This window comes from Coregonus clupeaformis, chromosome 20, assembly GCF_020615455.1.
Source record: "Coregonus clupeaformis isolate EN_2021a chromosome 20, ASM2061545v1, whole genome shotgun sequence".
In the NCBI taxonomy this organism is placed as follows: Eukaryota; Metazoa; Chordata; class Actinopteri; order Salmoniformes; family Salmonidae; genus Coregonus; species Coregonus clupeaformis.
The window spans coordinates 18,557,098-18,583,593 of NC_059211.1; the positions used below are offsets into that span (position 1 = coordinate 18,557,098).

The 26,496-nt window shown below is 47.8% G+C and overlaps 1 protein-coding gene across 2 annotated transcripts; it reads left to right on the forward strand.

Moving 5' to 3' along the window:
• Positions 1-638: 638 nt before the first annotated feature.
• LOC121532744 (interleukin-6 receptor subunit beta) lies at positions 639-26,496 on the forward strand. 2 transcript variants are annotated; one of them, XM_041838535.2, is made up of 16 exons: positions 639-856; positions 8,478-8,601; positions 14,093-14,265; positions 14,424-14,501; positions 14,692-14,753; positions 14,865-14,892; positions 15,127-15,249; positions 15,532-15,611; positions 15,742-15,967; positions 21,688-21,849; positions 21,983-22,081; positions 22,190-22,327; positions 22,460-22,618; positions 22,867-22,936; positions 23,094-23,169; positions 25,416-26,496. In XM_041838535.2, the coding sequence occupies exons 1-16, from the start codon at positions 793-795 to the stop codon at positions 25,734-25,736; spliced, it is 1,983 nt and encodes a 660-aa protein (XP_041694469.1). In that variant the 5' UTR covers positions 639-792; the 3' UTR covers positions 25,737-26,496. The 2 variants fall into 2 exon arrangements, with proteins under 2 accessions (XP_041694469.1, XP_041694470.1); XM_041838536.2 differs by having other exon boundaries at positions 14,868-14,892.

Below are 26,496 nucleotides of genomic sequence, written 5' to 3' on the forward strand. Positions count from 1 at the left end.
GTATATAGTAAGTATAAGCTGGAAGTAGAGGCCTAAGCGTTGTTGTTCACTAGTTTACTACAATTAGGGAAGGGGTTGTAGGGTTGGAAAGTAATAAAGGGAAATAGATTTTTTTTAAAGGATATGTATATATACAGTTGAAGTCGGAGGTTTCCACTGCAGTCCCGTCGATGTGGATAGGGGGGTGCTCCCTCTGCTGTTTCCTGAAGTCCACGATCATCTCCTTTGTTTTGTTGACGTTGAGTGAGAGGTTATTTTCCTGGCACCACACTCCCAGATTCCTCACCTCCTCCCTGTAGGCTGTCTCATCATTGTTGGTAATCAAGCCTACTACTGTTGTGTCGTCTGCAAACTTGATGATTGAGTTGGAGGTGTGCTTGGCCACGCAGTCATGGGTGAACAGGGAGTACAGGAGGTGGCTGTGCACGCACCCTTGTGGGGCCCCAGTCTTGAGGATCAGCGAAATGGAGGTGTTGTTTCTTAGCTTGAAGTGGCCACATCCTCTCTGTAACATTAACCCGCCAACAGTCAGCACAGTCCCCTCCCTGACATTGTGGTTTTTGGTTAAGAGGCTTGTTCTTTCCATTGATCTGAGAAAGAACGAGAGTATGCTGACATTTCTCGCCCAACACTTTCATTTACAAGAAGGGTAACTGAAACTGGTTTGAGTAGCTGTCCACGGCTGCATGGAAGTGTTAACAGTCTCTTTGGCCATACGCAGGCTGATCAACCCTGGATGATCACCTGTTTGGAGACTTTACACACTAACTCCCTCAAGGGGTTGTTGAGGCGATGGAGGCAAAGGAACACTGGTTCTTGCAAGGATTTCTGGTTCTTGCTACGGTAATAGCTCAAGGTATGAATATCTTTCTCTCTATTCAGTAACTCTCAGGGGCTTTCAAGTGGCTCTTCGCTCAGCATCAATTCTGTTCAGCTTATCTCCGTGGTGATACACTTATCATACTACCGAAACCATAAAAGACAGATAAGAAGCATTTACTGTGATAAAAGTTTGACATGAGGCGGAAGCTTTTGGTTAGCTTATCAGGACAGGAGTTTGTGACAGGGCTGCTACTGTAAATGATCTGTTTTATTTATCTATTTATTTCACCTTTATTTAACCAGGTAAGCCAGTTGAGAACAAGTTCTCATTTACAACTGCGACCTGGCCAAGATAAAGCAAAGCAGTGCGATAAAAACAACAACAACACAGCGTTACATGTGGAATAAACAAAAACGTACAGTCAATAACACAATAGAAAATAGAAAAATCTATATACAGTATGTGCAAATGTAGTAAGTTATGGAGGTAAGGCAATAAATAGGCCATAGTGTAAAAATAATTACAATTTAGTATTAACACTGGAGTGATGGATGTGCAGAAGATGATGTGCAAATAGAGATACTGGGGTGCAAATGAGCAAAATAAATAACAATGTAAATAACAATATGGGGATGAGGTAGTTGGGTGGGCTAATTACAGATGGGCTGTGTACAGGTACAGTGATCGGTAAGCTGCTCTGACAACTGATGCTTAAAGTTAATGAGGGAGATAAATGTCTCCAGGTTCAGAGATTTTTGTAGTTCGTTCCAGTCATTTGCAGCAGAGACCTGGAAGGAATGTCGGCCAAAGGAGGTGTTGGCTTTGGGGATGACCAGTGAGATATACCTGCTGGAGCGCATACTACGGGTGGGTGTTGCTATGGTGACCAATGAGCTAAGATAAGGCAGGGATTTTCCTATAAGTGATTTATAGATGACCTGGAGCCAGTGGGTTTGGCGACGAATATGTAGTGAGGGCCAGCCAATGAGAGCGTACAGGTCACAATGGTGGGTAGTATATGGGGCTTTGGTGACAAAATGGATGGCACTGTGATAGACTACATCCAATTTGCTGAGTTGAGTGTTGGAAGCTATTTTGTAAATTACATCGCCGAAGTCAAGGATCGGTAGGATAGTCAGTTTTACGAGGGCATGTTTAGCAGCAGTTAGTTGTCCACACATTCTAAGTCAATCCCGCCGAGAGTAGTGATTCTTGTCGGGCGGGCGGGTACAAGCAGCGTTCGATTGAAGAGCATGCATTTAGTTTTACTAGCGTTTAAGAGCAGTTGGAGGCCACAGAAGTAGTGTTGTATGGCATTGAAGCTCGTTTGGAGGTTTGTTAACACAGTGTCCAATGAAGGGCCAGATGTATACAAAATGGTGTTGTCTGCGTAGAGGTGGATCTGAGAGTCACCAGCAGCAAGAGCGACATCATTGATATACACAGAGAATAGAGTCGGATCGAGAATTGAACCCTGTGGCACCCCCATAGAGACTGCCAGAGGTCCAGACAACAGGCCCTCCGATTTGACACATTGAACTCTATCTGAAAAGTAGTTGGTGAACCAGGCGATGCAGTCAGTTGAGAAACCAAGGCTGTACAGAAATACAGATGACGACATGCATATTATTTATTTCCCACTGATAGTTACAATTAGTAGTATTTCTATTAAACTTTTGTAATACCCATTTGTAATTTGGGGATGCTTTTGCAAAGTAACATCTAATATAATATAATATATTCTATTCATAATATCTATTCAATTAACTCGACCCTCTCTGGTGAAAGCAAAGAAGTTGTACAGTAGGGTCTGAAATTATTATACTGACTCCAAAATGACACAATACATTATTTACCATTAATTTCTATTGGGCACAAAATAATCTGAAACACAACCCAAACAAGCTGTACATGCATCTAACATGTTTGTAGAGTCACAAGCTTGATTTAGTTATTGCGTGCTAGGAATATGGGTGTCACGATTCTCTAAAGCAGAACCCAGAAGCAGACCAGGACAAGGTGAGTTGAATGAAGGTGAGTATTTATTTAAAGACTTAAATGTGGAAGCAGGAGAATCCAGGTGACGGAGCTGGCAGTGGAGGTGAGTTGGTGGGAGTGAATGGGCAGATCCAGTGATGTCTCTGAAGCCACAGACGACCAGGAAGCGGTGGAGTGAATGTTCCGGGAGAGTAACTGTAGACAGAGTAAACGAAAGTGAGTTCACAGCAAGCAAAAAGTACAGAACAGCAAAACTAACTCTTAGTAATCTGAGGCTGATACGCAGGCACAACATACTGTTCATGGCTAACGATCCGGCAGGGAATGGATGTCAGGTCAGAGCTTAAGAAGTGGAGAGGTGATGATCAGAACCAGGTGTGCAGATAGCTGATGAGATGCAGGTGCGGGTAATGGAGAGATCTCTCGCCTTGCTTCGTCGCCTGGCAACCAGACAGGGTGCGTTCAGGAAACTCAGGAAAAAAACTCAGGACAGAAAACAGGCAACTCCGGCAGAAACCGACTCAGGAAGCGGGATTCATGACTGTACCCCCCCTCCGACGAACGCCACCGGGCGGACTACCCGGAGCGCCAGGATGGAGGCGGTAGAAGTCACGAAGGAGATCAGCATCAAGGATCTGACACCGAGGAATCCAACTCCTCTCCTCAGGACCATAACCCTCCCAGTCCACGAGATACTGGAAACCCCGACCCCGCCGTCTGGAATCCATGATGCGGTGCATCGTGTAGACAGCACCACCTCCGATCATCCGAGGAGGAGGAGGACGAGGAGGAGGGGGCAACAGAGGACTGAGGAGAACAGGCTTGAGGCAGGAGACATGAAAGGCGGGATGGACTCTGAGCGTTCTAGGCAATTTGAGTCGAACCACAACAGGATTAATGACCTTCTCCACCACAAACGGACCAATGAACTTCGGTGACAGTTTCCTTGACTCTGTCCGCAGAGGAAGATCCCGTGTAGCCAACCAGACCTTATCTCCGACGGCATAAGCGGGGGCTGGAATACGGCGACGATTAGCCTGGAGCTGATACCGGTCAGAAACTCTAAGGAGGGCCTTTCTGGCCCGATGCCAGGTCCGGTGGCAACGGCGAATGTGGGCTTGGACAGAGGGAACCGAGATATCCTTCTCCTGAGAAGGGAACAAGGGAGGTTGGTAGCCGTAAAGGCACTGGAAGGGAGACATCCCAGTGGCAGATGTAGGGAGAGTATTATGGGCATACTTGACCCATGGCAACTGAGAGACCCAAGAGGTGGGGTTGGAGGAGACAAGGCAGCGAAGCGTGGAATCCATCTTCTGGTTGGCTCTCTCCGCCTGACCATTAGATTGGGGGTGAAATCCAGATGTGAGACTGACTGTAGCTCCAATGGCCAAACAGAATGATTTCCAGACAGCAGAAGTAAACTGAGGACCACGGTCGGAAACTATGTCACTGGGCAGCCCGTGGACCCTGAAAACCTCCCTAACAAGGATTTTGGACGTCTCAGAGGCAGAGGGAAGTTTGGAGATGGGCACAAAGTGGGCGAACTTGCTGAATCTGTCCACAATAGTCAGAATGACAGTGTTCCCATCAGAAGAGGGCAACCCAGTGACAAAGTCCAGGGCCAGATGCGACCATGGTCGCCGGGGAACAGGTAGGGGGTGAAGAAGTCCAGAGCTGGGCTGATTGGTACTCTTATTCTGCGCACAAACTGGACAGGCAGCAACAAAACTCCGGGTATCTTCTCCCATGGCAGGCCACCAAAATCGTCTGCGTAGTAACGCCATAGTCCGAGCCACGCCAGGGTGACAAGCCATCTTGCTGGCATGGGGCCATTGGAGGACAGCAGAATGGACAGACTCTGGCACAAACAACCGACCGGGTGGACCGTTACCGGGACCGGGCTGCGTCCGAAGGGCCGCCATAACCTCCACCTCAATCTTCCAAGAAACTGCTCCAACGACGAAGTTCTGGGGAAGAATCGTCTCAGTCTTGGCCCCATTCTCCTCCGTCTTGGAGAACATCCGGGACAAGGCGTCCGCCTTGCCGTTCTTAGAACCAGGTCGTAACATCAGGGAAAAATTAAAACGTCCAAAAAACAAAGCCCACCTGGCCTGACGGGAGTTGAGACGTCTAGCCGATTAAGCAAGATTCTTGTGGTCAGTCCAGACAATAAACGGTTGCTCCGCCCCCTCCAACCAGTGGCGCCACTCCTCCAAGGCGAATTTAACAGCGAGAAGCTCCCGGTTACCCACATCGTATTTTCTCTCGGCAGGCGAAAGACGACGAGAGTAGAAGGCGCAGGGATGGAGTTTACTGTCAGTGGAGCTTCGCTGGGACAAGATGGCGCCAACCCCCACATCAGACGCGTCCACTTCCACGACAAACTGACGGGAAGTGTCAGGTTGAGAGAGAATAGGGGTGTTGGTGAATCGGCTCTTCAAGTCGAGGAATGCTCGGTCTGCCTCAGGATTCCAACAGAAGGTTCTGGTGCTAGAAGTCAGGGCAGTTAATGGAGCGGCCACACGGCTGTAATCACGGATAAATCTTCGATAGAAATTCACAAACCCCAGAAACCTCTGGAGCTGCAATCTCGTACCGGGCTGGGCCCAATCAAGAACCGCCCTAACCTTCTCTTGGTCCATCTTAATCTCTCCCTTGGAGATGATGTATCCGAGGAAGGATGTAGTGTGGGCGTGAAAATCACACTTCTCTGCCTTCACAAACAGGCGGTTCTCCAATAGTCGCTGCAGGACCTGCTTGACATGCTGGATGTGGCTGGAAAGCTCCTTAGAGAAAATGAGAATGTCATCCAGATAAACGAACACAAAAAGACCGATCATATCTCTCAGAACATCACTCACCATACTCTGGAACACTGCTGGAGTATTGGTCAGTCCAAACGGCATCACTTGATACTCTAAATGTCCCATAGGTGTATTGAACCCAGTCAACCACTCGTCCCCCTCTCTGATCCGGACCAGATGATACGCATTGCGTAAATCAAGCTTAGTGAACACAGTAGCACCCTGTAAGGAGTCGAAAGCAGAGCTAATCAAGGGCAGGGGATACTTGTTCTTGACAGTAATATCATTCAAACCCCGATAATCAATACAAGTTCGAAGAGAGCCATCCTTCTTACTCACGAAAAAGAATCCTGCTCCCAGGGGTGATAACGAGGGACGAATGAGACCAGCAGCTAGAGACTCCTTTATGTAGGTCTCCAAGGCTTGGGATAGGCAGCTCCAGGGATCAGATTTATAGCACAGTCATATGGTCGGTGGGGAGGAAGTGAAAGAGCCTTCTGCTCACTGAACACTTCACCCAAATCGTGATATGTTTCAGGAACTAGGGACAAATCTGGGGGGGCAGAATCAATGACCTGACTGGGAACAGAATGGGAACAGGCAGTCTTAAGGCAGTTAGCATGACATTCAATGCTCCAACTAGTTACCTTGCCAGTCACCCAATCGAACGTGGGATTGTGTTCTCTCAGCCAGGGGTATCCAAGAACCAGGGGGGCACAGGGAGATGGCAGAATGAGATAAACTCTGAATGATTACCTGACAGCAGCATCTTAACAGGTTCAGTCCTCCTAGTGATACGTGCCAGAAGACTGCCGTTCAGAGTGGTAGCTTCAATGGCTTCCGGTAATTGCTCCTTGGAAAGCCCCAGCTGTTCCACCAAGTCTGCATCCATCGGCACCTGAATCGATAAAAGCGTTAATCTCCTAAATCTGATTATTGTTCATGAGGGTTGCAGGAAAACGGGGTCTGACAGGGTTATTGAGAGGCTGAAACTGGCTCGCTAAAAGTCCTCCCAAACTTAGCGAGCCGGGCAGTTTAATGGGCGCTGGGGACAAGCGGAGATGTAATGTCCCGGGTTACCACAGTAGAGGCAGCTGTTGGTCTCACATCTACGTTGGCGCTCCTCCTTGGTTAACCCGTGCCGCCCCACTTGCATGGGTTCAGGATCTGGAGGCAGGAACTCTCCTCTAATCTCGTGTGGTGAATAATGACCAGCTCGTTCTGGTCCATTTCCTGACTTGAATGGTAACCGAGTAGATGAGTGATTGGAAGACCCCCATCGCTTCTCCCTCCTTCTCTCTCGGATTCTGTTATCCACCCGAATAGATAACGCTACCAAACTGTCCAGGTTACTAGGCTCAGGATAAGAGATCAGTTCATCCTTGAGTTGCTCCGACAACACCTGATAAAAAGCAGCTTGTAGTGACTCCTCATTCCACCCACTCTCCACAGCCAATGTCCTGAATTCAATAACAAAGTCTGCTACACTGCGAGCTCCTTGGCGAAAAGAGAACAGACGATTAGCTGAGTCCTTACCTCGGACTGGATGGTCAAAAAGCTTCCTCATCTCTGCCGTGAACTCCTGGTATGACGCCATGCAGGTGTCCTGTCGTTCCCATAAGGCTGAAGCCCACTCCAGAGCTCTTCCACGCAGCAGTTCAATTACAAAAGCTATTCTGGCCTTGTCTGTGGCGTAAGAGTTGGGCTGCAGGTCAAAAACGAATCCACACTGCATGAGAAATGAACGGCATCTTCCCAAATCCCCTTCGTACTTCTCTGGTGTCGGAACCTTGGGCTCACGGAAGGAAACAGCTCCAGAAGCGGCAGGAGAGAGGGGTGAAACAAGTGGTGGATTCTCTGCCGGCAAACTGAGCTGAGCCTGTATACTCGTCAGACTGGCAGAAAAGTTCAGAACCGAAAACGCTATCTCCTGTAGCGCCGTGCTGTGTTGTCCCAACATCTTCTCTTGATGGGTAATGGCATGGCGAACGGAGTCCAGGTCCGCTGGGTTCATCCTTGGCCGGATCGTTCTGTCACGATTCTCTAAAGCAGAACCCAGATGCAGACCAGGACAAGGTGAGTTGAATGAAGGTGAGTATTTATTTAAAGACTTAAATGTGGAAGCAGGAGAATCCAGGTGACGGAGCTGGCAGTGGAGGTGAGTTGGTGGGAGTGAATGGGCAGATCCAATGATGTCTCTGAAGCCACAGACGACCAGGAAGCGGTGGAGTGAATGTTCCGGGAGAGTAACTGTAGACAGAGTAAACGAAAGTGAGTTCACAGCAAGCAAAAAGTACAGAACAGTAAAACTAACTCTTAGTAATCTGAGGCTGATACGCAGGCACAACATACTGATGTCAGGTCAGAGCTTAAGAAGTGGAGAGGTGATGATCAGAACCAGGTGTGCAGATAGCTGATGAGATGCAGGTGCGGGTAATGGAGAGATCTCCCGCCTTGCTTCGTCGCCCGGCAACCAGTTCAGGAAACTCAGGAAAAAAACTCCAGGACAGAAAACAGGCAACTCCGGCAGAAACCGACTCAGGAAGCGGGATTCATGACAATGGGACCAAATACTAAACTGTTTGACTACTTTCATTATATAAATCTTTAGGGATGTGAATTGTTTTGACCCCTACCTTCATGAGAAAAAAATAATTACTTGTTAAACAAACAAAAAAATCTGAATATTTGTATTAGTCTAATAATATATAATATAATTTCCTTCTTTTTTTTTGCCTACATTATTGCTCATCTTTATCAAGGGTGTCAATAATTTCGGACCCCATGTATATGTACTACTGAACAGGACAGCAACTCATTGAAATTGTTTTTTTTTTATTTCCTTTATAAAGGGGCAACTAGTAAATGTCCTTCTAGTCCTCTATGCTACAAGAAAACTGAAACAGCTACCACCTATACATGTGAATGGGTGACGTCTGAGTCTATGAAGAATGTAACCTATGAGCTTTTTTACAGGTAAGTTAACTAGCTATGCATAGTTGTGGACTTTCCATAGGGTACACAGACAGAGAAGTGTTATTATGACACCAGGAACACGGCAATATATGAGCAAATTAATAACTCCTAATTAAAGAGCTACCTGTATATACATTGTAACAATTTTATTATAACAAACAAAAAGCAAATATGAGTGTTGTGAAGTATGAGTGTGTGCACATTATATGCATGTCAGTAGTTCCGATGTGGATGTGGTGGAGTCAGGCGCAGGACACAGAGGATACGTCCAAAATACTTTAATAGTCCAAAGAGCAACAAACAAAACACGACCTCGAAAACAGACGGAGGCGAGGCAATTACGCAAACACGCGTAAACAATAATCCCAAACATAGACAGAGTGCAGACACGCAGCTCTGCACGACAGGCAGAAAATAACAACACACAATCAGACTAATGCAAAACACGGAACTTATAAGACAAGTAATCAACACACAAATGGACACAGGTGTAAAAGACAGACAAAAGCAATCACACTACGAAACATAGAGCGGTGGCAGCTAGTACTCTGGGGACGGCGAACGCCGAAGCCTGCCCGAACCAGGAGGAGGAGCAGTCTCGGCAGAATCCGTGACAGTACCCCCCCCCTTGACGCGCGGCTCCAGCCGTGCGCCGACCCCGGCCTCGGGGACGGCCAGGAGGACGCGGACCCGGGCGCGTGGGATGCCCACGGTGGAACTCAGTCAGGAGGGATGGATCGAGGATGTCCCTCCTGGGCACCCAGCACCGTTCCTCCGGACCGTACCCCTCCCACTCCACGAGATACTGGAGACCACTCATCCGGCGCCTCGAGTCCAAGATGGTCCGGACCCTGTACGCCGGGGCCCCCTCGATGTCCAAAGGGGGCGGAGGGGTCTCTCCTATCTCATCTTCTTGGAGTGGGCCAGCTACCACCGGCCTGAGACGAGACACATGGAACGAGGGGTTAATATTTTTGTACTCTATAGGCAGTTGTAACCTGTAACACACCTCGTTCAATCTTCTCAGGACTTTGAAGGGCCCCACAAACCGCCGACCCAGCTTCCGGCAGGGCAGGCGGAGGGGCAGGTTTCGAGTCGAGAGCCAGACTCGATCTCCCGGTGCGTACACCGGTCCCTCACTGCGGTGGCGATCGGGCGCTCGCCTTTTGTTGACGGATGGCACGCTGCAGATGGACATGGGCAGCGTCCCACGTCTCCTCCGAGCGCCGAATCCACTCGTCCACCGCAGGGGCCTCGATCTGGCTCTCGTGCCATGGTGCCAGGACCGGCTGATAACCTAAAACACACTGGAAAGGTGTTAAATTGGTGGAGGAGTGGCGGAGAGAGTTCTGGGCCATCTCTGCCCAGGGGATGAACCTAGACCACTCCTCCGGCCGGTCCCGGCAATAGGACCTCAAAAACCTACCCACATCCTGGTTGACACGTTCCACCTGCCCATTGCTCTCTGGGTGGTACCCCGAGGTAAGGCTTACCGAGACCCCCAATCGTTCCATGAACGCCCCCCAAACTCTGGAGGTGAACTGGGGACCTCGTTCAGACACAATATCTCGGGGACCCCATAGTGCCGGAACACATGGGTAAATAGGGCCTCAGCGGTTTGTAGGGCAGTAGGGAGACCCGGCATTGGAAGGAGACGACAGGCCTTGGAAAACCGATCCACAACGACCAAAATGGTGGTATTCCCCTGGGAGGGGGGTAGGTCGGTTACAAAATCCACCGATAGGTGGGACCATGGTCGTTGTGGAACGGGCAGGGGATGTAACTTACCCCTGGGCAAATGTCTAGGCGCCTTACACTGGGCACACACCGAGCAGGAGGAGACATAAACCCTCACATCCTTAGCTAACGTTGGCCACCAGTATTTCATGCTAAGACAGTGCACGGTCCGGCCAATACCTGGATGTCCAGAGGAGGGTGATGTATGAGCCCAATAAATAAGACGATCACGAACCTCGAGCGGAACATACGTCCGCCCCACAGGACACTCGGGGGGGAGTAGGGTCGGTACGCAGTGCCCGCTCGATTTCCGCATCGACCTCCCATACCACCGGAGCCACCAAACAAGACTCCGGTAGTATGGAAGTAGGCTCGTTGGACCTCTCCTCTGTGTCATACCGCCGGGACAGGGCGTCTGCCTTACCATTCTGGGACCCTGGGATGTATGTGATCTTAAAAACAAACCGGGTTAGGAACATGTTCCACCTAGCCTGACGAGGGTTCAATCTCCTAGCTGCCCGGATGTACTCCAGGTTACGGTGATCAGTCAGAATGAGGAAAGGGTGTTGAGCCCCCTCAAGCCAATGCCTCCACACCTTTAGGGCCTGGACTACGGCTAACAGCTCCCTGTCCCCAACGTCATAGTTGCGCTCCGCCGAGCTGAGCTTCTTGGAGTAGAACGCACAGGGGCGGAGTTTAGGTGGCGTGCCGGACCGTTGTGACAGGACTGCCCCAATACCGGTCTCGGACGCGTCTACCTCTACTTGGAATGGTAAAGAGGGATCCGGATGCGCCAGCACCGGGGCCGAGGTGAACAGGTTCTTCAGCTTGACAAATGCCCTGTCCGCCTCAGCCGACCACTGCAAACGAACCGGACCCCCCTTTAGCAGGGACGTAATGGGAGCTGCAACTTGTCCAAAACCCCGAATAAACCTCCGGTAGTAATTAGCAAAACCCAAGAACTGCTGCACCTCTTTTACAGTGGTTGGAGTTTGCCAATTATGCACGGACGATACACGGTCTACCTCTATCTCCACACCAGACGCGGACAACCGATAACCCAAAAAGGAGACGGACTCCTGGAAGAACAGGCATTTCTCTGCCTTGACATACAAGTCATGCTCCAACAGTCTTCTCAACACTCGGCGCACCAGGGCTACATGCTCAGCTCGTGTAGAAGAGTACACTAGGATGTCGTCGATGTACACTACTACACCCTGCCCATGCATGTCCCGGAAAATCTCGTCAACAAAGGATTGGAAGACTGAAGGAGCATTCATTAACCCGTATGGCATGACGAGATACTCGTAATGACCCGAGGTGGTGCTAAATGCTGTTTTCCATTCATCCCCCTCCCTAATGCGCACCAGATTGTACGCGCTCCTGAGATCCAACTTTGTGAAGAACTGCGCTCCGCGTAACGATTCCGTCATAGTCGCAATCAGTGGAAGTGGGTAACTGTCCTTAACTGTGATCTGATTGAGACTACGGTAATCAATACACGGGCGCAATCCCTCGTCCTTCTTCTTCACAAAGAAGAAACTCGAGGAAACCGGGGAAGTGGAGGACCGTATGTATCCCTGTGCCAAGGACTCGAGTATGTAAGTCTCCATAGCCGCTGTCTCCTCTTGAGACAGGGGATACACACGACTCCGTGGAAGAGCCGCTCCTGTTTGGAGATTTATCGCACAGTCCCCCTGTCTATGAGGAGGTAGCCGTGTTGCCCTCGATTTGCTGAACACAAGTGCTAAGTCCTCATACTCAGGGGGAATGCGCAGTGCGGGCACTTGGTTTGGACTCTCTACCGAGGTCGCCCCTACGGAAACACCTAGACATCTCCCTACACACTGGGCAGACCACTCCATAAGAGCCCTCTGTTGCCACGCAATGGTAGGATCATGGGTGCTTAACCAGGGAAGCCCCAACACCACGGGTACGCAGGAGAGTCAATCAGATAAAACTGAATGATCTCCTCATGACCCCCCTGCGTCGTCATCGTCAGTGGTGCTGTGACCTCCTGATCAGGCCCGACCCCAACGGCCGGCTGTCTAAGGCGTGGACAGGAAATGGAGCTTCTACCGCCGAAGGGGAATTCCTAACCTACAACAAAATGCCCGATCAATAAAGTTCCCAGCTGCGCCTGAATCTACTAGCGCCTTATGCTGGGAATGAGGTGCCACCTGTGGAAATCTCACAGAAATACTCATGTGACCAACAGAAAGCTCTGGGTAAGTGGGGCGCCTACTCACCTGAAATGACTCCCCAGTGCGTGACCTGTTGTCCCCTCTCCCAGGAGACCCTCCCCAGCACCTGGCCGCGGTGTGTCCTCCACGACCACAGTTGGTGCAGGGGATGGCCCCCCTCGGGTTCTCTCTCCTCCTCTCTCTAGCGCCCAGCACCCCGAGCTCCATGGGAATCGGCTCGGAGGTGCTGGAGGGTGGAATGGACGACCCCCACTCGGGGACGTCCGCGGGTAGCCAGCAGGGTGTCTAGACGGATGGAAATGTCCACCAACTGGTCGAACGACAGGTTGGTGTCCCTGCAGGCCAGCTCACGACGAACGTCCTCTCGTAGGCTACACTGGTAGTGGTCGATGAGGGCCCTCTCATTCCACCCCGCATCCGCCGCTAGCGTCCGGAACTCCAGTGCGAACTCCTGTGCGCTCCTCTTCCCCAGTCGGAGGTGGAACAGACGCTCTCCCGCCGCTTTCCCCTCAGGTGGATGATCGAAGACAGCCCTGAAGCGGCGGGAGAACTCCGCGTAGGTGATGGTAGCGGCGTCTATTCCCCTCCATTCGGCGTTGGCCCACTCCAACGCCTTGCCGGATAGACAGGAGATGAGGGCGGAGACGCTCTCGTATCCCGAGGGCGCCGGGTGTATGGTGGCCAGGTAGAGTTCCACCTGCAGGAGGAATCCCTGACACCCGGCTGCAGAACCGTCATATGCCCTCGGGAGCGAGAGCCGAATGCCACTGGGTTCCGGTGCTGAGAGAGGAGGACTGGCCGTTGGTGATGGGATGGTGTAAGAGTGCGTGGGCACCTCTCGAGTCACCAACCGGCGCAGAGTGTTGGACACCTCGTCCATGGCGGCCCCAAGTTGCCGGATCATGGTGTCTTGGTAGCTGATCCGGTCTTCCAGGGATTCGGGTGCCGCCGCTGTTCCTGCTGACTCCATAGATTGGTGTGTTGTTCTGTCAGTAGTTCCGATGTGGATGTGGTGGAGGAGTCAGGCGCAGGACACAGAGGATACGTCCAAAATACTTTAATAGTCCAAAGAGCAACAAACAAAACACGACCTCGAAAACAGACGGAGGCGAGGCAATTACGCAAACACGCGTAAACAATAATCCCAAACATAGACAGAGTGCAGACACGCAGCTCTGCACGACAGGCAGAAAATAACAACACACAATCAGACTAATGCAAAACACGGAACTTATAAGACAAGTAATCAACACACAAATGGACACAGGTGTAAAAGACAGACAAAAGCAATCACACTACGAAACATAGAGCGGTGGCAGCTAGTACTCCGGGGACGGCGAACGCCGAAGCCTGCCCGAACCAGGAGGAGGAGCAGTCTCGGCAGAATCCGTGACAATGCACTGGCAGACAAAGCAAGACTGAGAGTTTGACAGTATAAAGACAAGGCAATATTATCAACTGTAATAAATCCCCAGTCAATAAAATATTAATCATACAAATATCTGTTCAGTGTGTGAACCAAATGTTGCTGTCATCCTAAATGTTTTCAGGCGCTCCAATTCATCTGAAAATAGAACATCATTGGGCAGAGATAGGAAGAGCTATATCTGCGTGAATGACAATACAGTGATCAACAAAGTGCCCGTGGATATATGGGTGGTCGCTTCTATGGGCAACTGGACATGCCAGTCACTCAGAACCTCTGTTATACTTTCTGAAAGAGGTAAATCATTTTTAAAAACTGTTATTCTGTGTAAAATACAGGCTAAGAATCCACAAAGGACTTGACACAAATGACCATGGTATAATTTTAATCCCAAGATTTATGTTGTAATCTTTGCTCTTGTGTAACATTGACATTGCTTTGCTTTCTCCCTGCAGTTAAGTATGAAGCTCCCCAAAGTATGTCTATGTCAAGATCCTCGAGCAATCTTACCCTCAGCTGGGATAACAAGAAAGGTAATAAAGGTGCTCAGGGCTGTGCCTCAGACCTTTGGGAGGGCAGGTGCTCAACAACATTTTTCCAAGATTCAAGAGTTCATGAGAGATTAGCTCGTTTGTTGTGTTACAAGTAACAAGAGAGAAGTAACACAATTATTTTATTTAAAAAACACAACCAATCTGAAAAAGCAATTTCTCATCTGTGCAGTGCCTGAAGGTGCTGTAATAGAGGTCAGGTTCAGAAGACTAGGGGAAACCTCAGGGACATGGGTGAGACCTCTTATTTTCCTTGCAACAATGTTCCCATTCATTATTTACTCATTTTCTGATTAGATAAGTATTTTTGCCTCAATTAATTTGACCTTGTCTCTGTTGGTCTAGAAGACATTTAAGACAGAAGTCAAACAAGGTGAGCTCCTTTCAGTTTCATTTTTAGATCTTTTGAAAAATAAGCAGCCCTTTCATTGAGAAAGTACAGCCCTTTCTGGCATATCCCACATGCAGTAGAGAGACAACACATTATTGTAATGTTTATTTAGTTATTTTACTGCAGTGTGGGTCTCAATAAAATTCAGTATTTGAAAAGTGCAAAACTATCACTACTAGAGTGAGACTTGCAGTAAACCTGTGTTTGTCTATACAGCCATCGTCACACTGGAGAATCTCCAGAACCAATCTGTGTACCAACTGCAGGTCAGACAAAAGTCCAAGCTGGTCAAACATCCTCTGTGGAGTGACTGGACTCCAATCCTGGACGTTCCCCCTGGTGAGCAATGGATATTTAAATAAGCTGTATGTGCAGCAGCCTACAGTGAAACTCACCAGGGTTGAGGGGAATTCTATTTGAAATCAGTCAATTCTGTTCATATATAGATGATGATTGGTAACAGTGGCAAGTTTTTCAATTCATGAATTTAATTTCAATCTACTGTATTGTCAGAATTTTTTATTGACTCTATGCCCCAAGATGAAGACACATTCCTGGCTTTGCCCTTCTAGAATTGATGAGGGTGTACCATTTCTGGTTGTAACTGTCATTTTGTTGCAGAAATCCAAAATCCCCCAGAGGTTAACTGGACAGTCAAGGATTTTAACAATGGTACTCGACTACTCAAGCTGACTTGGGGTGTAAGTTACAAAATGCTACACATTGAAATTTAAGTAACATTCTAGACTCTGCTGATTACGATTAGGCTCGTAATGTGTTTCAAACAGTTGCATCACTTAAATCTATTTGTGTACCCCCTGTGTCTTCCAGACACCACCCTATCCAGTCTCTATGCAGGTGAATTACAACCTCTCTCTCCATATTTGGCCTTGCCTACTAAAGCGAAAGAACTTCACCAATGTCACTACCACTGAGTTCAGTGTTTATGTGACTTACTCTGCTGTCAGTGGTGATATTGTTGCCTTTAATAAGGTGGGAAAGTCATCCCCTACACATATCCTTGTCCCAGCAAAACATCTTACATTTCCCAGCAAGTGTAAGTATGTGTGTGTTATGTGGGCAGCTTGTCTCTCCCTTTTCTGTTTCCCTTCCTCCTTGTTTTGTCCCCTCTTTTTCTGTTGTATCTGTATGTGTGTTTGTCCCCTTTATGTGGGTGTGTCTGGAGTGGATCAGGGGGCGTGCTCAGGATCTGCCTCTCCTGTGCAGCTGCGGGTTGTTTCCAGTGATTCCTGCCTACGCAGCTGCATCCTATTCTCTCATCAACCTGCACTACTTATTCCTGGGCATGGCTCTCCACCGGCGCCAGATCGTTGTTCTTACCAGAGCGGTAACTTGGCTCACCAGTAAAGTTATTTTGTCTTTGTCTTCAGCCTGGCTCTCCACTCTCCTTAACCTGTCGTTTGTTTTGTCTTTAGTTTCGGACATATCTCCCAACCTGCCTGCCTTCCTGCCTGTCGGTCTGCCTGCCTGCCTGCCTGCCTGCCTGCCTGCCTGCCTCAGCCTCTCCTTCCTCCGGAGCCGACTAGCCCACTCTGTTCCTTTACTTCAGTTGTTTTTGGACTAAGACAATTTTAACTTTGATTAAATATTTTTGTTTCTTCCACTCCCTTTGTCGTGTTGTTTCTCTGAGTGCTGGGTTGAACCATAGCCTAACAGAACGATCTGGCCATGGACCCAACAGAGAAACAGCACGGGGCAAACAAAGACAGCTTCCAACAAGCTATCCAGGCTCAAGGAACGTTGCTAGGACAGCATGACCAGTTGATTCGGACTCTTGTGGAAGATAATCATCAACTGCTGAACCAGGTGACTCAGTTAACTACACACGTCTCTAAATTGTCTGTTATCAGTTCTCCATCGCTCTCTGACCCCCAGTTTGATGCACCCCAAGTTGTTTCCTCGGACACTAGGCAGGCTTCGTTCCGTCGGGAACCCCCTGTCACGTCGCCTGAACCGTTCAATGGAGAATTGGACAAGTGCCGGGGATTTTTGCTTCAGTGTGACTTGATTTTTTCGGCAGAGACCACTGTCGTTTTCTACTGATTCATCTAAGGTACATTATGTTCTGGGGCTGTTAAGAGGGAAAGCTCTGGTTTGGGCTGAGGCTGTGTGCTCAGATCAAACTTTGACTGGATTGACTTTTGCTGATTTCTCTGCTAAATTGAAGACTGTTTTTGACCATCCTGACCATGTGGGTAATTCCTCCAAGATACTTTTTAATTTGAGGCAGGGTTCTAACAGTGTGGCAGAGTACTCTATTGAGTTCTGGACGTTGGCAGCGGACTCCAAGTGGAACAATGTGGCACTTCAAGGAGCATTTCTAAACGGTTTGAATGAAGCCATTAAGGATGAACTGGCTGCTCGTGATGAGCCACATGATTTACATTCTCTCGTTTCCCTGTCCATCAAGCTAGACAATCGGTTGCGGGAGAGGCGTCGGGAGAGAGGCGATCAGCCACATCTAGGAGGACGAGTTCCCCAGCCTTCAACCACTCGAGTCTCGCCTCTCCGGAGTCGGCAGCTTCTTGTTCCTGATTCCATCCCGAGCACAGAGGAGGAACCTATGCAAGTGGGTCGAGCTCGACTACCTCCAGCAGAGCGGCAACGGCGCCTCCAGGCGGGTGAGTGCCTGTACTGTGGAGACGCCACACACATTCTGGCTACATGCCCTAAGCGGCCAAAAGACAAGGCTCGCTCGTAACGGTGGGGTCTACTTGCGAGCCCAGAGTTAGATCCTGAACCCATCATTCCCCCGATTACAAGTACCTGTAACCTTACGTTTCCAGAGTCATTCCCTGCCACTCTCAGCTCTCATAGACTCAGGTGCAGAAGATAACTTTATTAGCCACCAGTTCGTTACACAAGCTCGTATCCCCATGGAGCCACTACCTACCCCCATTCGGGTCACAGCCCTTGATGGGCGCCTCCTGCGGAGATAACTCATCAAACCACCCCGTTTCCCTAGTGATTTCTGGCAATCATTGTGAAAGCATTCAGCTAAGAGTTATGTCTGGCTCAGCTACCTCCCTAATCCTTGGCTTCCCCTGGTTGGCTCTTCACAACCCACAAATTGATTGGACACGTCACACCATTCTCAGTTGGAGCACTAACTGCCATTCCGAGTGCCTGAGGTCAGCGGTTCCCCCCACTAAGTGTAACCCAACTCCTCCCTCAGCTCCTCTTGATCTGTCATCTGTCCCCAAAGAATACCATGACTTAGCGGAGGTTTTCAGTAAGGACAAGGCTCTGTCTCTACCACCACATAGGCCTTATGATTGCCCTATTGAACTGCTTCCTGGTGCTCCCTTGCCCTCTAGTCGGTTATACAATCTGTCCCGACCGGAAAGAGAGGCAATGGAGCAGTACATTGGTGATTCTCTGGTCTCGGGCATAATCCGTCCCTCGTCGTCTCCTTTGGGTGCAGGTTTTCTTTTTCGTGGAAAAGAAGGACAAGTCGTTACGCCCCTGTATCGATTTCAGGGGTTTAAACAACATAACTGTTAAAAACAAGTATCCCCTTCCACTCATCAACTCAGCTTTTGAACCTCTGCATGGCGCCACAGTGTTTTCCAAGCTCGACCTCAGGAATGCTTATCACCTTGTCCGAATCCGAAAGGGAGATGAGTGGAAAACCGCTTTCAACATTCCACTGGGACATTTTGAGTATTTGGTCATGCCCTTTGGGCTTTCAAATGCCCCTGCGGTTTTCCAAGCCATGGTGAACGATGTTCTTAGGGATTTTTTGAACCGTTTTGTCTTTGTATACCTGGATGATATTCTTGTTTTTTCCAAGTCACCCGAGGAGCATGAGTCACACGTCCGTCAAGTCCTTCAACGGCTCTTGGAGAACAAGCTGTACGTCAAAGCAGAGAAGTGTGAGTTCCACAAACAGTCTACATCGTTCCTTGGATTCATAATTGAGAGCGGGCAGGTGAAGGCGGACCCCGAGAAGATCCGGGCAGTGACGGAATGGCCCACACCCACCACCCGTAAGCAACTTCAACGATTTTTTGGGCTTTGCTAACTTCTACCGTAGATTCATTAAGGGTTTTAGTAGAGTGGTGGCACCCCTTACAAGACTCACATCTCCTAAAGTCCCTTTTCGGTGGTCCCCTGAGGCGGAGCAGGCGGTAGGGGTTTTGAAGGAACTGTTTTCCACCTCCCCGTGTTGATACACCCCAATACCTCTCTGCAGTTTGTTGTGGAGGTGGACGCGTCGGACTCAGGTGTGGGAGCAGTCCTCTCCCAGCGCTCCCCCACTGACCAAAAGCTTCACCCCTGTGCTTTTTTCTCCAAGAAATTGTCACCCACAGAACGGAATTACGACGTTGGAAACCGGGAACTGCTGGCGGTCAAGCTTGCACTGGAAGAATGGCGGCACTGGCTGGATGGAGCTGAACTGCCGTTTGTGGTCTGGACTGACCACAAAAACTTGGCTTACATCCAAGCCACTAAGAGACTCAACTCACGCCAAGCCAGATGGGCCCTGTTTTTAGTAGGTTTAACTTTATTCTTACATACAGACCGGGGTCAAGAAATGTTAAACCAGATGCTTTGTCCCGCCAGTTTGCTGACCCTTCGGAGACCAGCGAGCCTGAGGCAGTCCTGCCTTCCTCATGCGTCGTGGCGGCTGTTCAGTGGGAGATCGAGTCTCTTGTGAAGACTGCACTTGCCACGGACCCGGGACCGGGTGATGGACCTCCCAACCTACTCTTTGTTCCCGAGACGGTCCGGTCTCAGGTGTTGCAGTGGATTCACACCTCCCGTTTTGCTGGTCACCCTGGGATGAGACGCACGTTGACGCTGCTTAGGAGACATTTTTGGTGGCCTTCAATGGAAACTGACGTTCGGGCTTTTGTGGCAGCCTGTTCAACCTGTGCTCGGGGCAAAGCCTCCCATCAGTCCCCTTCGGGGCTGCTGCTACCCCTCCCAGTTCCCAGCCGTCCCTGGTCCCACATTGCCATGGATTTTGTCACCGGCCTACCCAAGTCTGAAGGTAATGATACTATACTTACCATTGTGGACAGATTCTCTAAATCTGTCCACTATATAGCATTACCAAAATTACCGTCTGCCAGTGAGACAGCGGACCTCCTAGTCCAACATGTATTCCGTCCCCATGGAATACCTGTGGACATCGTATCTGATAGAGGCCCACAGTTTACTTCCCGTGTTTGGAAGGTTTTCTGTTCTGCTTTGGGTGCTTCCGTTAGTCTGTCCTCAGGGTTTCATCCCCAGACCAACGGTCAAACAGAAAGAGCCAATCAAAACCTCGAAGCAACCCTTCGTTGTGTGGCTGCTCAACATCCATCATCCTGGGCCAAACATCTGCCCTGGATAGAGTACGCCCACAACTCCCTCACCGCCTCTGCCACCGGTCTTTCACCCTTCGAGGTTACCATGGGTTATCAACCCCCTCTGTTTCCTGCTCAGGAGAAGGAATTGGCTGTTCCTTCGGTTCAGGAGAACCTCCGCCGCTGCCAGAGAGTGTGGAGCGACGCTCGGGAAGCATTGCTTCGGACCACCGACAGGAACAAGACAACAGCGGATAGGAGCAGGACTCCCGCACCTGTGTTTCATCCTGGTCAAGAGGTTTGGCTGTCATCTAAGAACATACCTCTTCGTACCAAATCACGCAAGCTGTCTCCTCGGTACCTGGGTCCGTTTGTGGTGGAGTCCATCATTAACCCCGCTGCGGTTCGTTTGAAGTTGCCTTCAGCCATGAAGATACACCCTACTTTCCACGTCTCCCAACTGAAACCTGTGTCCTCCAGCCTTTTGTGTCCGCCGGCTGATCCACCTCCACCTGTTCGCCTCATTGACGACCATCCGGCCTACACCGTCAGTAGGCTCCTGGACTCTCGGAGGCGGGGTAGGGTCTCCAATACCTAGTCGATTGGGAAGGTTATGGACCAGAGGAGAGGTCTTGGGTCCCTAAGCGTTTTGTGTTGGATCCTCAGCTGATCACGGACTTCCATCACGACAACCCTGACAGGCCTGGTGGGTCGCCAGGTGGCGACCATTGAGGGGGGTACTGTTATGTGGGCAGCTTGTCTCTCCCTTTTCTGTTTCCCTTCCTCCTTGTTTTGTCCCCTCTTTTTCTGTTGTATCTGTATGTGTGTTTGTCCCCTTTATGTGGGTGTGTCTGGAGTGGATCAGGGGCGTGCTCAGGATCTGCCTCTCCTGTGCAGCTGCGGGTTGTTTCCAGTGATTCCTGCCTACGCAGCTGCATCCTATTCTCTCATCAACCTGCACTACTTATTCCTGGGCATGGCTCTCCACCGGCGCCAGATCGTTGTTCTTACCAGAGCGGTAACTTGGCTCACCAGTAAAGTTATTTTGTCTTTGTCTTCAGCCTGGCTCTCCACTCTCCTTAACCTGTCGTTTGTTTTGTCTTTAGTTTCGGACATATCTCCCAACCTGCCTGCCTTCCTGCCTGTCGGTCTGCCTGCCTGCCTGCCTGCCTGCCTGCCTCAGCCTCTCCTTCCTCCGGAGCCGACTAGCCCACTCTGTTCCTTTACTTCAGTTGTTTTTGGACTAAGACAATTTTAACTTTGATTAAATATTTTTGTTTCTTCCACTCCCTTTGTCGTGTTTCTCTGAGTGCTGGGTTGAACCATAGCCTAACAGTGTGTGTGCATGCACGTGTGTGTGTGTGTGTGTGTGTGTGTGTGTGTGTGTGTGCTTATGCTCTACACCTCTACACAATTATGTTAATTCCTTAAATCAAAATGTTGTTATTTAATTTCCAATTAGCTTGGCCTGATGACAAACTCATCCCATTCAATTATTCGCATGGCTTTGCGAAATCCTGCCTGGAGTGGTACAAGTTAACAGACGGAGAAACACGACCAGAAAAAGTGAATAGATCAAAACTAAATGGAGCCGTGAATGAAAAACTAAAATCTATCAGACTAAGTAAGTAATTTTTTTACAGAATAGGAAATGTCTGTGTTTGTTTTACTGTGCTTTACCAAGTGTGATATACCAAGATATACAGGTGGTATGTCTCTCAAATTAAAGATAATAAACAAGTCTGGTTTTGTTTCAGAGATGGATGACTATGTACGCTACTATTACCTCGTTCACAAACAAACTGATGGAAAGCCACAAACAACAGAGATGTGTCTCATGTATAAAGAGCAGGGTGGTAAGCAAAGCTCAAATAAAATATCTGACTGTCACAGCAATGCTTGATGATGCAGTTCTTCCCTACAAAATAATGCAACAGTATCTAACACAGATGTCTTGTTTTCAGCACCCAGTAAGGCTCCTATTCTTAATGTTAATGTTACAACCAATTCTGCAATGCTGCATTGGAAACCTATTCCTGTGCCAGACCAGCAAGGTTTCCTTACACACTATGAAGTCTGCTACACAAAGAGAAACCAAACAGGTGAGTCCCACATTAAAACTGGTAAAGTCCTCCTCCTAATTAAATGAGTCGATGCTCTGTGGTGAACGTGTAATTTATGTAATTGTGTAATTCATTTATATATATGACTATCACATTTCTGTCTCTTATCAGAGTGTCACAACATCTCAGCATCGAAAACAGAGTACCTTGTTCAAAACCTGACACCTGGGTCCATGTACATCATCCATCTTGCTGGAGCAACAGCTGTCGGCTTAGGACCAAGGACAACTATCCATATCGTGACAAAGCTTCTACCCCAGTCCATTATTGGTAGGAATCAGGAATGTATACATTCTTTTTATGGCACAGACTAGACCAGAGAACCATCAAAAAGGTTAAACTATTTTGAAATGATGTGAGTCCACATGTTATAATTTATTTTATCACTCGTGATTTTCACTTTTCAAATGAGTGATATGAGGATGCTGCCTGCATTATTTTTTCCTATAGCCTCAAGATGCTTATCAAACTCACCAAAATAAAATAAAATAATGATCTTCTTTATCTTTTCCAATAAGGTTGGATCATAGCTGGCATAATTGTTTTAATTGCAATATTAATAACAGTATGCTTGTTTATCATCAAGAGGTGAGCTGAATATATATATATTTTTATAACATCAGATCTTCAGGATTAGCAAGAAAACATAGTCTTTCAGGGATGAATATTTTTCATTTTCTAATAACATCAAAAAGATTTCACACATCATACTAAACAGCATCTATAACTTTGATCTAATTCTAAGACATAAAATAAAGATCTTCCCACCAATACCACATCCTGTGGTCGAAGAATCAGTGAATTATCGAGCGAGGAATCAGGTAAGATCCTTTTTACAATTTACATATTTAGGATTGTGTTCAGACTTTACTGTGCAGAACTCTGTGTTTTCCCTAAATGTCCTGCTTTGTAAGAAGTTAGACATGCACTTTGGTATTTCAAGTCAGAATGCATGCAGCACATGATTGAACTGAAACAGAATTGAAAGTAGACATCACATGACATGCTTTGTTCTTTTACACTAAATCACAAATTATAAAGTACCATAGCTATGATTGAGCCCTGTCAGGCTGCCACCATAAAAGGTAGGGTTAGTTATTGCGTCTACAGAGGTGCTCAGGTCTATATGAATGAATACATTGGTGTGAGGAAAGCACCTGCTGAGCAAGCAAAGCACAATCGTGGTGAGAAGAAACTGCCTTTTGCACTCAGACACCACAAACTTTCCATATATTCAACAAACAATATTGCACCCCAAACTTATTCAAAAGCTGGTTTATAAACTCATGTGAATGAGGTCAACTTTCTTGCATAACGTTTTATAAAACATACAATGCATTCGGAAAGTGTTCAGACCCCTTGATTTTTTCCACATTCTGTTACGTTACAACCTTATTCTAAAATTGATGAAATTGTTTTTTTCCCTTATCAATCTACACACAATACCCCATAATGACAAAGCAAAAACAGGTTTTTAGACATTTATACCAAATTTATTACAAATAAAAAACTGAAATATCACATTTATATAAGTAAAACAGACCATTTACTCAGTACTTTGTTGAAGCACCTTTGGCAGCAATTACAGCCTTGAGTCTTCTTGGGTATGACACTACAAGCTTGGCACACCTGTATTTGAGGAGTTTCTCTCATTCCTCTCTGCAGATCCTCTCAAGCTCTGTCAGGTTGGATGGGGAGCGTTGCTGCACAGCTATTTGCAGGTCTCTCCAGAGATGTTAGATCGGGTTCAAGTCCGGGATCTGGCTGGGCCACTCAAGAACATTCAGAGACTTGTCCCGAACCCACTCCTGCATTGTCTTGGCTGTATGCTTAGGGTCGTTGTCCTGTTGGAAGGTGAACCTTCGCCCCAGTCTGAGTTCCTGAGCGCTCTGGAGAAGATTTTCATCCAGGATCTCTCTGTACTTTGCTCCGTTCATCTTTGCCTCGATCCTGACTAGTCTCCCAGTCCCTGCCACTGAAAAACATCCCCACAGCATGATGCTGCCACCACCATGCTTCACCGTAGGGATGGTGCCAGGTTTCCTCTAGATGTGACGCTTGGCATTCATGCCAAAGAGTTCAATCTTGGTTTCATCAGACCAGAGAATCTTGTTTCTCATGGTCTGAGAGTCTTTAGGTGCGTTTTGGCAAACTCCAAGCGGGCTGTGATGTGCCTTTTACTAAGGAGTGGCTTCCGTCTGGCAACTACCATAAAGGCCTGATTGGTGGAGTGCTGCAGAGATGGTTGTCCTTCTGGAAGGTTCTCCCATCTCCACAGAGGAACTCTAGAGCTCTGTCAGAGTGACCATTGGGTTCTTGGTCAACTCCCTGACCAAGGCCCTTCTCCCCCGATTGCTCAGTTTGTCCGGGCGGCCAGCTCTAGGAAGAGTCTTGGTGGTTCCAAACTTCTTCCATTTAAGAATGATAGAGGCCACTGTGTTCTTGGGGACCTTCAATGCTGCAGACATGTTTTGCTACCCTTCCCCCAGATCTGTGCCTCCACACAATCGTGTCTCGGAGCTCTAAGGACAATTCCTCCGACCTCATGGCTTGGTCTTTGCTCTGACATGCACTGTCAACTGTGGGGCCTTATATAGACAGGTGTTTGCCTTTCCAAATAATGTCCAATCAATTGAATGTACCACAGATGGACTCCAATCAAGTTGTAATTAACATCTCAAGGATGATCCATGGAAACAGGATGCACATGAGCTCAATTTTGAGACTCATAGCAAAGGGTCTGAATACTTATGTTAATAAGGTATTTCTGTTTTTTATTTGTAATACATTTGCTAAATTTTCTAAAAAACTGTTTTCGCTTTGTCATTATGGAGTATTGTGTGTAGATTGCTGAGGAAAAAGTTTTATTTAATATATTTTAGAAAAGTCAAGGGGTCCGAATACTTTGGTGCATTATAGTTGTAAAGCATAAGTATCTGGTGCACGACTTTATGTGTGTGCTTAACTTGAACCTTTGTCCAAGTCATGTATTGATACTGACATCATTGAGACATGGACATCTCAAGTCAGGATTTGATCCTGAATGGTTATCCCTTTGTTTCAACAGGACATGTATGAGATGGAGGAGGTGCATGAGCTGCAGCTACATGACAATTGCAGCCAAGACCCCAACCCTGAGGAAGCAACTGTCCTAGAGGTGTCTGAGACATATGAGTGTGAAGACATGGACGAGAAGTGCCTGGGAGACTCCAGCACCCCAGTCAGTGACCCGCTGAGCCCTGATCACAAGGGCCAGGTGTTACATCTAGAAACCACTGATCCAAGCCAAGGAGAGATTGACTGTGAGGTCACCATGCTGATGTACAGGAACGGTCTGGTCTTTGATATGAAAGCATACTCCACTGAGGATGTCGGGACGCCACTGTAGACATCACTGCGGTAGTACTTACTTGAAGCCTGTAATTATAATGCATGACCCCCTTATTATGGTGTATTGTCATTTTCTATTGGTCCTGACTAAATAACAGCCATTTTGAGTCAGTTGAGAGAATTGACATATTATAAGCCTTATAATAATAGATTATAAAGGCTCATACATGTTTATAACAAGTTATAAAGCATTATATCTGCAGCCTTTATGTAAAGTGTTAGCAACACTGCCCGAGTCTGGTGACTGTGGCCTGGCTGGGCCATTTAGCACTGTCTGTTCAAATGACCAGGCTAGTTCATTAACAGATAATTATTATATTTTTGTGGACGTTAAAATATCTTTAGATACTGTAGATATAAATAGTTTGCGTTGATGTGAATTGATGTCTTTTTTTGTAATATTTTATATATATATATTTTTTACAATAAACAAAAACATACATAGACAAAAACAACAGACAACTTCATTTACATACATTTCCACAACCATTAATGGCATCACACTTGCTTAGACCCACATGTTCCCACCGTATCCACACAAACAAAGAGGTGTAATGGGCTCGCACTCAGAAATATGTTGCATAAAGCTTACTTCATTATTCAATGTTCTTCGTTATTTTCACTGCATCAGACGTTTCAGCTTTACAGCCTTCTTCATTGTGTCCACACCTAATGTTGTTTCTAATGCTCTGCCCCATATGACTTCAAATTGTGTTATGTTGTTTCTGTTTGTAGCCAGATTTTCTTCAATATTTAGA

Excerpts from the sequence above, each read along its gene's own strand:
- LOC121532744 (XM_041838535.2), top strand. The coding sequence starts at position 793 with ATGGAGGCAAAGGAACACTGGTTCTTGCAAGGATTTCTGGTTCTTGCT. Across the intron at positions 857-8,477 it reads TGCTACGGTAATAGCTCAAG|GGGCAACTAGTAAATGTCCT; the intron begins GTATGAATATCT and ends TCCTTTATAAAG. Across the intron at positions 15,250-15,531 it reads AATCCTGGACGTTCCCCCTG|AAATCCAAAATCCCCCAGAG; the intron begins GTGAGCAATGGA and ends ATTTTGTTGCAG.